This window comes from Lissotriton helveticus, chromosome 6 (genome assembly GCF_964261635.1).
Source record: "Lissotriton helveticus chromosome 6, aLisHel1.1, whole genome shotgun sequence".
NCBI lineage: Eukaryota > Metazoa > Chordata > Amphibia > Caudata > Salamandridae > Lissotriton > Lissotriton helveticus.
In genome coordinates this window covers 1,273,335,623-1,273,352,449 of record NC_136067.1, presented here as the reverse complement: position 1 = coordinate 1,273,352,449, position 16,827 = coordinate 1,273,335,623, and the positions used below count along the sequence as shown (strand labels likewise).

Below are 16,827 nucleotides of genomic sequence, written 5' to 3'. Positions count from 1 at the left end.
TGGAGTACGTTCTGTCTCATGCCATTGTTTACCACTTCAGCAGCCACGCTGGCCCACCACAGAGGCAATGATGAGGCAGGACAACAGATTGCTACTTTACTCTGGTGAAAGGGTAAGTGAGACAGGATTTTAAAGTCTACCATGTTTTTGAGTACTTTTGTGTCCCAGTACATTTTATCTAGTTGGCTTCTCCAATGGTGGATGGTCTACAAAGCCAATCTCATGCCTTGCCCTCTCCCCCTGTCTAAAGCAACACTGTACAATCTCTTCTTTACAGCATCCAAATCTTAATGCTCTATGGCTTTTGAAATAACATTTTCTAAAGGTTTATCAAAGGTAAATGAATGCTGTTTTTGCAAGGATTAATAAAGGCAACCAATCAATTCTTTACATAAATGAATATTTACAATGCACAATATGCAAGACAGTCCGCCTCTCATCTTTTCTTTAACTCCTCCAGACTATCCCATACTCCCTTCACATCCCTTTTCTGCACCTACGCACGGTAAACATATTTATCAAATCATAACCACTTTTCAAGTTGAGCTTACAACTTTCTGACATTGATACACAGATTATATTTATTTTTACTTGATAGATCTGCAGAATGTGCATACCCACATCCCCATTTACAAGTGCCTAAGACCTCATCTGACAGTTCTACTGTTTACAATCCATTACAAAATAAAAGTAGAACCTTTTGCGCTGCAGTCGCCTCATAATATTTTGCAGTTTTCTGTATATAGTGGCTGAACTTTTGACATAACAGGGACACCATAGTTGTCAGGGCAATGGGGAGTGGTAATCCTATTTCAGATTAAAACTATTGTTTGATGTTTGCAGAGCACTTCCCCTCCACCCTTCTTAGCATATGACATCACCAGAACACCTCTATAGCGTATCAGACCATATTAAATGTTACCTTTTATGTATTTTTTATTTTACATATTTACTTGGGGTAATTAACTTGAAAAAGATGGATTTCAAACAGACAAATGTTTATTTGTAATAGTAAGTAGAATATTGCATTATACTGTTTAGTTGCCTGCAGTGAAATAAAAAGTAATGCTTGATTATGCTAAATAACGAATACTTGTACGAGTAAGGGATTGTTCAAGCTGTTCTCTCAAAGGGTCAGCTAACAATGACATTTATTGGATTTAGAATATTTACGTTTTTCAACTCTCCTCTTAACTTTTTTCCCACTGTATGTACACAGTTTGGCAAGGTGGACCGTATCTTGCAAACATTTTGGGGAGGGTTTAAGGTCTTAGTGAGATCTGAAAAAGCCTTTTCAATTTAGCATTTGGCTAAACCATAACTACATAATGGTGACTGCATTGTGTGCTATAGATTTGTGTGTGTGCGTGTATATATATGTAAACACAATTCGCTTTTCTAAAGTCCTGTGATTATCTTTCTACTTATCCAAGATTGGGGTCTGAGGTCTGTAGTAGATTGATCTGAGAGGAGAGGGGTTATAATAATGTTTAGTGCAGTCAGCGTCTGAAGTCTTTTTGCCTAATGCCTTTTTTGGAATCTTTCGCAGCCACCCATTTGGCCTGCCACTGGTGTAATGGTACATGGGATCATCCAAATGGTTACACTTATACATCATGCTGCTGGGAGAGAAATGGTAGGTGAGAGGGGAGGCTAGTAATTGAGTTGGAACCATGTCTTGGATGTTTCCCTTGTCCTCCTATGCTAGCAATGAAGAAATGGGCTCTAGTGTAGTTATTTAGCATGACACCTAACATTCATCTCTTCATTGTCTTTCTAATATTGTCTTGACCAAAAGTCACTCATTGCTATTCATACTTACTTATCTTGGGACACATTTTTCAAACAACATTTTTTCCAGTGACCTTACAGTACTTTTTACCTGAAACATAATATTTGGTATGATTGCTTGTTTGTTCAACAACATAGTTATTTTCATATCACCTTCAGCAGTGCCCCAAACAATAGAAATTTGCATTGGATATGAAAAGCTTCTAAGATTTCTGTTGTGCCTTGAACTCCATGTTGGCTGTTTTAAACATTCCTGTCCCTAGTGACACCACATATAAAGGGACAATGGGATGCTATGTTTGTCCTGGTAATATCCATGCCCTCTAGGATACTCTGACAACATGGCAATTTCCAGAAAGTCCTAGTCCTACCTTTAGCATCTACATAATAGACATCTTATCAAACATAAAATAGCAATATTTAAGAATATCCTAAAGAACATGTTTAGTCAATCCCTCTCAGTCACATTCTGGTTTCATTTTCGATGGCAGACCCATCAGACCATGGCACTTTTCAATATGTCAAGAATACCCAGCATTCTCTAAGGACTGTCGTAATGCCAGAGATCACAGATGCCCAAAACATGACAGGATTTATTGTCCCAGGGCCCTCACGTTACTTGGGGAAGGCATTATACCATGTCTGACCACAAGTTGGCAAGAAATATTACCATTATGGGAGAGCCAGCATATTACCATGGGTGGGCAATGTGAATCCTCTAATGGAAGTAACATGTTGCCAAGAATCATCAACACTGGTGCCTTTGATAGATTGATTTTTTCCCCCATGCTCTAAAGGCTAGCGGTAGAAACAATTTTTTAACCATTTGCTGTTCAGGCTGCATGTTTCTTTCATCTACCTAAAAAGAACCCCAAAAAAGGCAATTGTAAATAAGCAGAATTAATTTGCAAAAAATAAAAACACATATTCATACACAAGCATACACACTCACACACATGCATACATTAAAGTACAATGAAATCCACATAGAAAACAAGTGGAAATCATTTTGTTTAACTAAAAAGCCATATGTACTGTCCAGTCGTGGGCGTCTTTCTCCAACAATGTAGCATCTCCCTACTGACATAGAAAGTACAACGGTCCTCTGAAGGTTCTTGCTTTGTTGAACACCACATTTAAATTGCTCACCTAGTCTGTAGATTAGTGTCTTGTAAACAGCTGACAAAAATTGGTCCACTAAACCATAAAGAAAAAAGCAAAACCCTTCATTCCCTCCAGCATGCCTTGCATCTCTCTGAATGATACGTGGGATGTACCAAAATACTTGAATCTACCTCGTGGATTGGTTGATCTCATGGGTCAAAAGAAAAATTCAGCCAGGAGAAATACCAGATTACTTTCTCCATATAGACATATTGGTCTATTTGATCTGACTTTAATGGCTTCTCCATCTAATGCATACTGAATGCTCCATTAAGAATCCTTAAGAATAACAGTAATTGTACTGGGGTTCTGATACATGCCAGTGTGCACGGGGAAGAGGGTGCCTCTGAATGTTGCAGAACTAAAGATATGACTGTAAAGTGATCACCTTGTGCCTTCTGCATGTTTTGCAACTTGTAGCTTTAGTAACATCTCACTTGAAGGTACTGCTATGAAGTGCAAATGTTAACATTGGTGTGTTATATCTAGATGGTATGGGATTCTCTTCTAATATTAAGATCTATTCAAAGTGAGTGGATCTATAAAGAGTACTGATGCCAATAGCATTCCAGGTAAATGCTATTTCGTCTGCTATTCCACATGATGTCAAAGACTACTTTGATGATTATGTAGCCATTCCTTATTTAAGTTGAGTGATTTGAGAAGTGTGGTCTAGTGATAAGAGAGGGATCATTTGTGGTGGGCAGAGATGATGGTTAATGAAGGTGGGCCTTGTACTGGGTTGTGCCTAGCTCTATTTTCGTGTATTTACAGCTATCAGTCTGGCCATTTCAAGACAGAATTACACCGGGGAGCAGCTCTGTGATGTTCAGTGTCGTGCTGTACAATGCTGAGGGAGACTGGGTAAGTAAAATTGGATGTCACTTAGAGGGATTAATCATACATTTTAGTGTTTCCTTTATGCTACATGGAGGTATTTCTGTTACAGGTTATTTGTGTAAGACACATTTAAAGCTGAAATCTGAAGGAAAATCGTCCAATTTAGATTATGCAGTTCCGGATGCTGAGCTCCGGTATGATGAAATATCTTCAAGCTAAACATTAACGAAGTAAACTGCTGCCACTACAATTTGGAGATATGCAAAAATAATGAAATACTTTGATGAGCGAAACATCCTGTAGCAGGATAGCCATTCACATCTTTGCTATGATTATGCAGAAGAGAGGCGAGATGCTTGCTCTTCAGAAATTAAAAAACAAGTTGATTTAACAATTTTATCTCAAAATAAATATATAAGAATCTCTTGTGAAAAAACATATCCTCTAAGCCGGGCAAAGAGACATAGCAAAAGGATCTAGACGAAGGGTTTTTAGTCAGGTAGAGAAAGGGCGCACAGCTAATAGTTAGCGCTTGGTATGTGTCCGTTCAAGTGAGATGTGAAGTGCAAAGAGGTGGAGGGGATAAGCCCTATAACCCCCCAATTTCAGTGATAGCCTAAGCCACCACTGTATGAACTACAAGACAAATCACCTATGCACACTCTTGTATATACAATAGTTTTGTCAAAGTGGACATAGAAAGCAAAGGACACAAAGCCTATCAAACAAATAATTTCAAATAACACAAAATGATAACAAATCTTGTCCTTGGAGTAGGTTGATTCAACAGTAGTGTCTTTAATGCTCGAAAGAAACCAGCCGACACGTGTTTCGTCACACAGGGGACAGTTCCCCGCGACTCCTCAGGGCTAGAAATACAAAGAGTGTCATTGCGGAAGTCGCTCTGTAGGTGATAATTCCGACCCGACAGTGCCCAAGACTTAGAGGTGGGCAATGGTGGTTGCTGGAGAAAGGGTATTGGACGGGTATAAAGGACACTCCAGATGGAGGGATAGATAGTCCGGGATGTATAGTAAGAGCTCGCTGTTGTTCAAACAGCTGATTTAGAAAGATAACGATGAGGATAAGGAACTAATTTCTAGTTGAGAAAGTCTGTAAATGGCACCCATCTGCCGTCTGCGCGGTGTCACGGATTGCAGACATACAGGACGGGTGCACCTTCGGAACAGTTGTGTTCTCTGGGGACCCTCCTGCCGGACACCAGTTCAGGTTTATGGATTTCATAAACTCGTGAATGTATTCCCGCAAGACTGGGATCAGTCTCCACACATAACTTTGATAGGGTACGGATCTGAACAGACCTACTCTAATCTTGGGGTCCATCGACCGAATTACAGAAGGACCGGGAGTGGCACTGATTGCGACAGTCCTGAAGAAGACCGAGGTGACCCATAGAGGCACATTTCAAGCGGTCGAAACATGTTGACTCAAGCAGCGGTAGGAGGGAAGTCTTGAGATACCTTACTATCTCATCAAGGCATTTCCCATCCTCTTTTTGACTTTTAATCCTGGTAGGGGTACCAAGGGACGTGTAATAAAGAGACTTTTTTGGTTGGCACCCGTAATCAGTTTTTATCACTTCCTTTGTACTGCACCATTAGTCGCACTATCAGTTTCTGTCACTGGGTGTTTGCACGGCTCACACCACATTTATGTTATGTGTTGTATGTGTTGAACTTATCTGATTGTACGTCTTGTCAAGTGGATATTATTGTTTTTTTCCCCCTCCCTTATGCTCCGCCTTGAGTGTGGATACACCAGGGCGTATTGTAAGCAGGCCCGATGATGAAGCATGTCACATACTTCGGTATGTGAGTGAGGGCAGTTTTTCCAAATTGAGCAATTTGCCTTATGGGAATTTGGTTTTGGTCTTTTTTCCTAACTCTATACACCCCCCCTTGTGTGTACATTTGAGGTCCTTGGGGGTCTGGGGTGGTAGAGTCTAAATATTTTGACCCTCACCTCCTTTTTCGTGTTGAGTATCAACTAGCATAAGTCAGTTATTTTCCCTTTAACCCCTAGCACATTGCGATGGAACTATGAATTCCCCCTTGAGTGGTGCACAGACTCCGTTAAATACCTGGGCATTCATATTCACCTGGACATGGTTCACATTATCTGCCTAAATTATGGCCAAGCCATCAACGCCCTGGAGACACAGGTGGAGCGATGGTTACGATTACCGCTCTCGATGGCTGGCAGAGTGGCTCTCATCAAAATGATTGTGCTTCCTAAATTTTTATATCTGTTTAACAACATCCCCATTCCACTCCCTAACAGTTTCTTTGTTACATTGCGTTCACATCTTATAAAATTGTTCTGGGGAGGTAAACATCCCCGGGTACACTGGCAGATCTTGGTCCTTCCGTATGAGAGAGGGGGTGTCGGGGTGCCGGATTATGGTGGTTGTATTATTTAGTGGCCCAATGTAGTTACGCCTTAGCCTGGTTCCATCCCGACGCTAGGATCCCGTATCTCCGCCCTGAGGCAGATCTGGTACTGCCGGACATGCTTTTAACGGTGCTGCCCAAGGGCATACCCAGAGACCCCAATGACATACAAATGGTTTTCACCACAAGATGGGCGTGTGGGTGGGAGAAACTGAAGCGGATCACTGGCACATCTACAATTTATTCCTTGGCACTGCTGCTTCCCAATGCCCTCTGGTTACCAATCACGGGAGAGAAACTGATGCAGCGCACCTTGGCAAAATCTTCCATCACCAAACTGGGGGACCTATGCCCCAGTGGGCATGCCTTTTCAATTACAGACAAAGACCGCTTCCATTATGCCTCCTTCATAGATCGCTTTGTTCTTGGGCGAGTCAGATCGGCACTTTGGTCCTCTCTGCCTGGCTTTCCCCTAGAGCCAGATTCGTTCACCCCTTTGTCTACAATCATTGAAAGCCAAGATGGAATCCATCTTATATCCAAACTGTACAAACCCTGTTCCGAGATAATCCCTGCACAGTACGACAAAATTCACAAAGACTGGGAGGCTGATTTAGGTCACCACATCACAGATGACCAATGGACCAAATGTTGCACTGTTACAATAGAAGTCTCTTTGAATAGCCGGCACAAGCTACTGCATTTTACATTCCTGCGTAGAATGTATTTTACCACGGCCAGATCCCATAGACTTGAACCTACCAGACCGCATAATTGACATAAATGTAACACCCCTTACGCGGACTTCGCCCACCTTTAATGGACATCCCACAAACTACTACCATTTTGGGAGGCAGTACACAAAACACTGGGAGATATGATTGAGCTGACCCTCATATCCACAACCGAGATTGCATTATTGGGCTACCTAGCGAACCTCTCTAAGCACACACGTAGATTCGCTGCTCTTAGTTTGCTACTCACTAAAAGAGAAATTGCACTACATTGGGGCCAGAAATCAGTTCCCACAGTACAGAGAGAGCTTCTTAGCCTAGCCTTCTGCAACACCAACAGTGAACTTTACTCCACCACATTGACTCGATCATCCCGGGGCAAAGACATTTGGGGGCCTTTCAGGGCTTACACGCAGGCTAACTGCCCGACTGCCGACTCTCAAGTTGAACAGAGCATAGTTCCGACAGGGGTGGGTTGATGCCTCATTGCATCATACTCACCTTTTTCCCACCGCTAATGGTGGGGTCCCTCGAGCCCTCCTGAATGTATGTATTGTATAGCAGCCTTGACAACATGACTTCTGTGACCATATACCTTTGTATTCTTATGCCAATGTACTAATGACTGTGAGCACTCGAGTTTGTTTTTTATTTATTTATTTTTTTGTTTTTGTTTTTTCACAGCAACTCAATGAGCCAGTACAGAAATAACAAAAACGATTCAGGTAGACATATAATCAGAGAAACTCCCCCAAATTCCAAGCCCGATTTTACGTTTCTTAACCCCCTTAACAAAATACAAACTATGCTCTAACACAAATAAATTATACATCTTAGCCTTCAATAGATCAAAAGAGGGAGGTTCGGGCTGTAGCCATTCGGCCGCAATACAAAGTCGGGCAACAGTCATTGCAATAAAAATAAGATATCTATGTTTGTATAAAGGAGTGCCCTTACCAACTTCTGGTCCAATACCCAAAAGCATCATTATAGGTGTTATAGCAAATTGAACTCCTATTACTCTAGACAGAAACTGTTCCATGTGTTGAATATAATTTGACAAACACACACAGGAAAAAAAATATGTAACATATCTGCATCATCCCCCCGGCATCGAAAGCATTTTCCATCTTGCCCATTCCCCCATTTTAACATCCATGCAGGGGTATAATATAAATTGAAACAGGTTTTAAAACATTGAGCGTTCAGGTTCGCGGACAACAAAGTCGCCCTGGATCTAATACTAGCATCCTTTAAGCTCAAATTCCCCGTGCCCAGGACCGCGGCCCATTTAACACTGTGTTTATCTAGATCATCCTTTCTACAGGATAACAATAGTTGATACAACACCCCAATTTTAACCTGTCGTTGGACAGCAGTGACTACTAAACTAGAATCCGATCTAAGTTTTTTCTGAAAAATAAAATCTCTTAATTGTAGAAACTTAAAAAATAGATTTTTGGGCAAATTATGCTGTCGTGATAATGCTTCATAAGACATCAGCAAGCCATCATTGCAACAAAAAAAAACCCAGTTGAACAACAGCCTTTCCCCTCCAGCCAGCAGCAGTAGTATCCCAGAAGATCGTGGAAGAATATTTACATCATTTGTTGGAGTATACCGGGAAATGTTCTCAACTGAGCAAAGCTTTCGTATTCTTTTCCAGACATTAAAAGCTGATATAAGTACCTTAAACCTTGTGCGCTTGTAATAACTGCCGTCAATTTGTTTAAAAAAGCATTGACGTGCCACAGGACCCAACAGAACCTGGAAAATTGACGGGGCCTCCGCCCTATTACTAACATTTCTCCAGTTAATAAAATACGCATTTATTTTTAAAAAACAAGCATAAAAGTAAAAGGCAAAATCCGGAATAGCAAGCCCCCCCCCAATCAATAGGTAGAGTCATGAATCTCATTGCTCGTCTTGGTTTACCCGGGGCCCAGAGAAACTTAGAGCAAATAGACTGCAGGTGCTGCAATTGTGCCACAGATATTTTCAGCGGAACTGCTCGAAATAGATACAACACCTTAGGTAAAACATTCATCTTAATAATGTTACTTCTACCAATCAAAGTATATTGCATTCTGGACCATCTATCCAGCGAGTCTTCAATATTACGTAATAGCGAGATCCAATTGACTGTGAGCACTCGAGTTTGCAATGCAGAATTGTAATAAAACGGTAAATAAAGTATTAAAAAAAATCGCAGGCGCTGCTAAACACTTGGAAGAAGGTTTGTTATTATGGACATGGTGTTGTGTGGATAATGGAAGTGGGCTTTGGAGTACGTTCTGTCTGATGCCATTGTTTACCACTTCAGCAGCCACGCTGGCCCACCACAGAGGCAACGATGAGGCAGGACAACAGATTGCTACTTTACTCTGGTGAAAGGGTAAGTGAGACAGGATTTTAAAGTCTACCAAGTTTTTGAGTACTTTTGTGTCCCAGTACATTTTATCTAGTTGGCTTCTCCAATGGTGGATGGTCTACAAAGCCAATCTCATGCCTTGCCCTCTCCCCCTGTCTAAAGCAACACTGTACAATTTTTCTTTACAGCATCCAAATCTTAATGCTCTATGGCTTTTGAAAATACATTTTCTAAAGGTTTATCAAAGGTAAATGAATGCTGTTTTTGCAAGGATTAATAAAGGCAACCAATCAATTCTTTACATAAATGAATATTTACAATGCACAATATGCAAGACAGTCCGCCTCTCATCTTTTCTTTAACTCCTCCAGACTATCCCATACTCCCTTCACATCCCTTTTCTGCACCTACGCACGGTAAACATATTTATCAAATCATAACCACTTTTCAAGTTGAGCTTACAACTTTCTGACATTGATACACAGATTATATTTATTTTTACTTGATAGATCTGCAGAATGTGCATACCCACATCCCCATTTACAAGTGCCTAAGACCTTATCTGACAGTTCTACTGTTTACAATCCATTACAAAATAAAAGTAGAACCTTTTTGCCCTGCAGTCGCCTCATAATATTTTGCAGTTTTCTGTATATAGTGGCTGAACGTTTGACATAACAGGGACACCGTAGTTGTCAGGCCAATGGGGAGTGGTAATCCTATTTCAGATTAAAACTATTGTTTGATGTTTGCAGAGCACTTCCCCTCCACCCTTCTTAGCATATGACATCACCAGAACACCTCTATAGCGTATCGGACCATATTACATGTTACCTTTTATGTATTTTTTATTTTACATATTTACTTGGGGTAATTAACTTGAAAAAGATGGATTTCAAACAGACAAATGTTTATTTGTAACAATAAGTAGAATATTGCATTATACTGTTTAGTTGCCTGCAGTGAAATAAAAAGTAATGCTTGATTATGCTAAATAACAATTTTAGAAAAAAAAACACTGTCTGTTAGTAAACACATTCTTCTTGTACGAGTAAGGGATTGTCCAAGCTGTTCTTTCAAAGGGTCAGCTAACAATGACATTTATTGGATTTAGAATATTTACGTTTTTCAACTCTCCTCTTAACTTTTTTCCCACTGTATGTACACAGTTTGGCAAGGTGGACCGTATCTTGCAAACATTTTGGGGAGGGTTTAAGGTCTTAGTGAGATCTGAAAAAGCCTTTTCAATTTAGCATTTGGCTAAACCATAACTACATAATGGTGACTGCATTGTGTGCTATAGATTTGTGTGTGTGCGTGTATATATATGTAAACACAATTCGCTTTTCTAACGTCCTGTGATTATCTTTCTACTTATCCAACATTGGGGTCTGAGGTCTGTAGATTGATCTGAGAGGAGAGGGGTTATAATAATGTTTAGTGCATTCAGCTTCTGAAGTCTTTTTGCCTAATGCCTTTTTTGGAATCTTTCGCAGCCACCCGTTTGGCCTGCCACTGGTGTAATGGTACATGGGATCATCCAAATGGTTACACTTATACATCATGCTGCTGGGAGAGAAATGGTAGGTGAGAGGGGAGGCTAGTAATTGAGTTGGAACCATGTCTTGGATGTTTCCCTTGTCCTCCCATGCTAGCAATGAAGAAATGGGCTCTAGTGTAGTTATTTAGCATGACACCTAACATTCATCTCTTCCTTGTCTTTCTAATATTGTCTTGACCAAAAGTCACTCATTGCTATTCATACTTACTTATCTTGGGACACATTTTTCAAACAACATTTTTTCCAGTGACCTTACAGTACTTTTTACCTGAAACATAATATTTGGTATGATTGCTTGTTTGTTCAACAACATAGTTATTTTCATATCACTTTCAGCAGTGCCCCAAACAATAGAAATTTGCATTGGATATGAAAAGCATCTAAGATTTCTGTTGTGCCTTGAACTCCATGTTGGCTGTTTTAAACATTCCTGTCCCTAGTGACACCACATATAAGGGGAAAATGAGATGCTATGTTTGTCCTGGTAATATCCATGCCCTCTAGGATACTCTGACAATATGGCAATTTCCAGAAACGCCTAGTCCTACCTTTAGCATCTACATAATAGACATCTTATCAAACATAAAATAGCAATATTTAAGAATATCCTAAAGAACATGTTTAGTCAATCCCTCTCAGTCACATTCTGGTTTAATTTTCGATGGCAGACCCATCAGACCATGGCACTTTTCAATATGTCAAGAATACCCAGCATTCTCTAAGGACTGTCGAAATGCCAGAGATCACAGATGCCCAAAACATGCCAGGATTTATTGTCCCAGGGCCCTCACGTTACTTGGGGAAGGCATTATACCATGTCTGACCACAAGTTGGCAAGAAATATTACCATTATGGGAGAGACAGCATATTACCATGGGTGGTCAATGTGAATCCTCTAATGGAAGTAACATGTTGTCAAGAATCATCAACACTGGTGCCTTTGATACATTGATTTTTTTCCCCATGCTATAAAGGCTAGCGGTAGAAACACTTTTTTAACCATTTGCTGTTCAGGCTGCATGTTTTTTTCATCTACCTAAAAAGAACCCTAAAAAAGGCAAATGTAAATAAGCAGAATTAATTTGCAAAAAATAAAAAACACATATTCATACACAAGCATACACACTCACACACATGCATACATTAAAGTACAATGAAATCCACATGGAAAAAAAGTGGAAATCATTTTGTTTAACTAAAAAACCATATTTACTGTCCAGTCGTGGGCGTCTTTCTCCAACAATGTAGCATCTCCCTACTGACATAGAAAGTACAACGGTCCTCTGAAGGTTCTTGAATTGTTGAACACCACATTTAAATTGCTCACCTAGTCTGTAGATTAGTGTCTTGTAAACAGCGGACAAAAATTGGTCCACTAAACCATAAAGAAAAAAGCAAAACCCTTCATTCCCTCCAGCATGCCTTGCATCTCTCTGAATGATACGTGGCATGTACCAAAGTACTTGAATCTACCTCCGTGGATTGGTTGATCTCATGGGTCAAAAGAAAAATTCAGCTAGGAGAAATATCAGATTACTTTCTCCATATAGACATATTGGTCTATTTGATCTGACTTTAATGGCTTCTCCATCTAATGCATACTGAATGCTCCATTAAGAATCCTTAAGAATAACAGTATTTGTACTGGGGTTCTGATACATGCCAGTGTGTACGGGGAAGAGAGTGCCTCTGAATGTTGCAGAACTAAAGATATGACTGTAAAGTGATCACCTTGTGCCCTCTGTATGTTTTGCAACTTGTAGCTTTAGTAACATCTCACTTGAAGGTACTGCTATGAAGTGCAAAGGTGAACATTGGTGTGTTATATCTAGATGGTATGGGATTCTCTTCTAATATTAAGATCTATTCAAAGTGAGTGGATCTATAAAGAGTACTGATGCCAATAGCATTCCAGGTAAATGCTATTTCGTCTGCTATTCCACATGATGTCAAAGACTACTTTGATGATTATGTAGCCATTCCTTACTTAAGTTGAGTGAATTGAGAAGTGTGGTCTAGTGATAAGAGAGGGATCATTTGTGGTGGGCAGAAATGATGGTTAATGAAGGTGGGCCTTGTACTGGGTTGTGCCTAGCTCTATTTTCGTGTATTTACAGCTATCAGTCTGGCCATTTCAAGACCGAATTACACAGGGGAGCAGCTCTGTGATGTTCAGTGTCGTGCTGTACAATGCTGTGGGAGACTGGGTAAGTAAAATTGGATGTCACTTAGAGGGATTAATCATACATTTTAGTGTTTCCTTTATGCTACATGGAGGTATTTCTGTTACATGTTATTTGTGTAAGACACATTTAAAGCTGAAATCTGAAGGAAAATCGTCCAATTTAGATTATGCAGTTCCGGATGCTGAGCTCCGGTATGATGAAATATCTTCAAGCTAAACAGTAACGAAGTAAACTGCTGCCACTACAATTTAGAGATATGCAAAAATAATGAGATACTTTGATGAGCGAAACATCCTGTAGCAGGATAGCCATTCACATCTTTGCTATGAGTATGCAGAAGAGAGGCGAGATGCTTGCTCTTCAGAAATTAAAAAACAAGTTGAATTAACAATTTTATCTCAAAATAAATATATAAGAATCTCTTGTGAAAAAACATATCCTCTAAGCCGGGCAAAGAGTCCTAGCAAAAGGATCTAGACGAAGGGTTTTTAGTCAGGTAGAGAAAGGGCGCACAGCTAATAGTTAGCGCTTGGTATGTGTCCGTTCAAGTGAGATGTGAAGTGCAAAGAGGTGGAGGGGATAAGCCCTATAACCCCCCAATTTCAGTGATAGCCTAAGCCACCACTGTATTAACTACAAGACAAATCACCTATGCACACTCTTGTATATACAATAGTTTTGTCAAAGTGGACATAGAAAGCAAAGGACACAAAGCCTATCAAACAAATAATTTCAAATAACACAAAATGATAACAAATCTTGTCCTTGGAGTAGGTTGATTCAACAGTAGTGGCTTTAATGTTCGAAAGAAACCAGCCGACACGTGTTTCGTCACACAGGGGACAGTTCCCCGCGACTCCTCAGGGCTAGAAATAAAAAAAGTGTTGTTGCGGAAGTCGCTCTGTCGGTGATAATTCCGACCCGACAGTGCCCAGGACTTGTAGGTGGGCAATGGTGGTCGTTCTCACTCTTCCAGGATCCAAAGATGCTGGAGAAAGGGTATCGGACGGGTATAAAGGACACTCCGGATGGAGGGATAGATAGTCTGGGATGTATAGTAAGAGCTCGCTGTTGTTCAAACAGCTGATTTAGAAAGATAACTATGAGGATAAGGAACTAATTTCTGTAAAGTCTGTAAATGGCACCCGTCTGCCATTTACAGACTTTCTTAACTAAAAATGTGTTCCTTATCCTCATCGTTATCTTTCTAAATCAGCTGTTTGAACAACAGCGAGCTCTTACTATACATCCCGGACTATCTATCCCTCCATCTGGAGTATCCTTTATACCCGTCCGATACCCTTTCTCCAGCATCTTTGGATCCTGGAAGATTGAGAACGACCACCATTGCCCACCTACAAGTCCTGGGCCTTGTCGGGTCGGAATTATCACCGACAGAGCGACTTCCGCAACAACACTTTTTTTATTTCTAGCCCTGAGGAGTCGCGGGAAACTGTCCCCTGTGCGACGAAACGTGTGTCGGCTGGTTTCTTTTGAACATTAAAGACACTACTGTTGAATCAACCTACTCCAAGGACAAGATTTGTTATAATTTTGTGTTATTTGAAATTATTTGTTTGATAGGCTTTGTGTCCTTTGCTTTCTATGTCCACTTTGACAAAACTATTGTATATACGAGAGTGTGCATAGGTGATTTGTCTTAACGAGTCCTAGCAAGTCCAGTCTACAGAGATTCTTTTTTGGGCAACACATCTGTATTCTGTCTGATTACTGGTGATACCACATCAGTTGTAAGTAAAAAAACTCTGATTAACTGTGAAACACAACTGATGCATCGTAAACAAAAGCAGTATATTTCAATTTTATTCTCTAAAATACTTCAATATGATTAGATTGAAAATTATTAGGATGATCTGTCATAACTGGCAGGTTATAAGGAGTAATTTCAACTTTCCTTGTTTCTCTAAAAATACAATATGAGCCAATAATAATCTTCCAACACATGCGCCATAAATGTCCATTTTAGCATTTCATTTTATGTAATACAACTAAGATGTTGTCAGGCTCACTGTCCTCTTAAATGTTTATCAACGATTGCTTTCATTAGCTATGTCTGTCAAGACTTTTAGAGGGCGCAGTTAGGTAACGTTTATGGCCCTTATGACTTATCCCTGTTATCCTGGAATGTCAGAGGCCTGAATGACAATGGCAAGAAACAACAGATTGTTCAATATTTGTTACGTCACAATGTCGATGTTGCTTTCTTACAGAAACACACCTGCCCAAAAATAACCACGCACGATTCACCTCTAGCTGGGGCACACATAGATATTTTTCCAACTTCAGTAGCTATTCCCGGGGCACAGCTATTATCATACATAACAGGGTGCCCTTCACTCTCCATTCCATCATTAGGGATGATGAAAGTAGATTTACAATAGTTACAGGCCTCTTGATGGGTCACAACATCACCCTGGTATGCGTCTATGCTCCGAACACTGATTCCCCGGAATTCTTTTATTCCCTACAGGCCCAGCTCGCCAAGTTAGACTCTACCTTATTGCTGGCAGGAGGGGATCTCAACTTAGTTCTCAACCCCGTTTTAGACAGCGCCGCAAGCTCCCCTGGCACTGAACCATGCGCTCGCAGAGCCGTATCAGAATTCTGTGAACAATTGTCTCTATGCGACATATGGCGAGCGTGCAACCCCTTCAGCACTAAATATACGCACTACTCCAGCCACCCCAACACCTGGACGAGGATAGATTATTGGTTGCGCTCCCCTGACATCTTCTGCTGGTACCAATCAAGTGTTACACTTCCGAGAATATATTCAGATGACTCCCCGGTTAGCCTTCTTCTTAAGATGCCCAGACCCGATGAATACGAGTGACAATGCTGTTTCCCAGTCGGGCCCTCAACGATGACCTCTTTTATTCTGAGGTATACGAGGCGATTGAAGAATATTTCACCATTAATACGGGCTCAGTAGACTCCTGGGCAGTGTTGTGGGAGGGTTTTAAGACATACATTAGAGGGTCTGCATCGCTAAGCATGCCAGAGTCCTAAAATCTCTCTGTTCAACTCTCTCTCGCCTTGAGCGTGACTTAAAAGAGATGTATATAGCGACATAACTAGCTGCCCCAACACAGAGTCAACAAATCACGACTCGCCCTCATCGCCGAATACAAAGAGACTGCTGACTGGGAAATACTGCTTCTAGGCAAATATTCAACCGCACAGCACTATGGCGAAGGAGAGTGACCGGGCCTAGTCCTGGCACAGTTGCTCCGGCCCCCATACAACAAACCCTGAGGTCCCAGCTGCCGCCATTTTATCAGACACCTAGAAAGCGTTAAATTCTCCTGAGTGGTCCTTTTTTGTGTCTATCATGCGCCGAATGGGGATGCCAATGGGATTCATTGTCACCACAGAATTATTATACAGTCACCTCACAGCGAGACTCGGCCTAAACGGCACTCTTTCCCAACCCTTTTTTCTGTCCCGCGGCACTCGTCAAGGCTGTCCCCTGTCCCCATTATTGTTTATACTTGCAATGGACCCCCTAATCCGCCATTTCCAACAGAGACATTTGCAAAGGGGACTCCAATTCAACATGGGCCCCTTGTTGGTATCCCTCTATGCGGATGACACCATCCTTTATGTTCGGGAGCCAGGCGTCAACCTGGAATCCCTTATCAGGGAAATAACTCATTTTGGACAGCACTCTGGCCTGGGCATCAACTGGCATAAGTCAGTTATTTTCCCTTTAACCCCTAGCACATTGCGATGGAACTATGAATTCCCC

The 16,827-nt window shown here is 40.9% G+C and overlaps 1 protein-coding gene across 1 annotated transcript in view; it reads left to right on the top strand.

Annotated features, from left to right (window-relative positions):
- Positions 1–16,827, top strand: part of LOC144763423 (uncharacterized) — a 248,452-nt gene that overhangs the window by 218,417 nt on the left and 13,208 nt on the right. Inside the window, exons 18-20 of the mRNA XM_078649006.1 lie at positions 41–112; positions 1,550–1,636; positions 3,730–3,819. Of these exons, the coding sequence (XP_078505132.1) occupies positions 41–112; positions 1,550–1,636; positions 3,730–3,819 (249 nt within the window). The remainder of the gene's footprint in view (positions 1–40; positions 113–1,549; positions 1,637–3,729; positions 3,820–16,827) is intronic.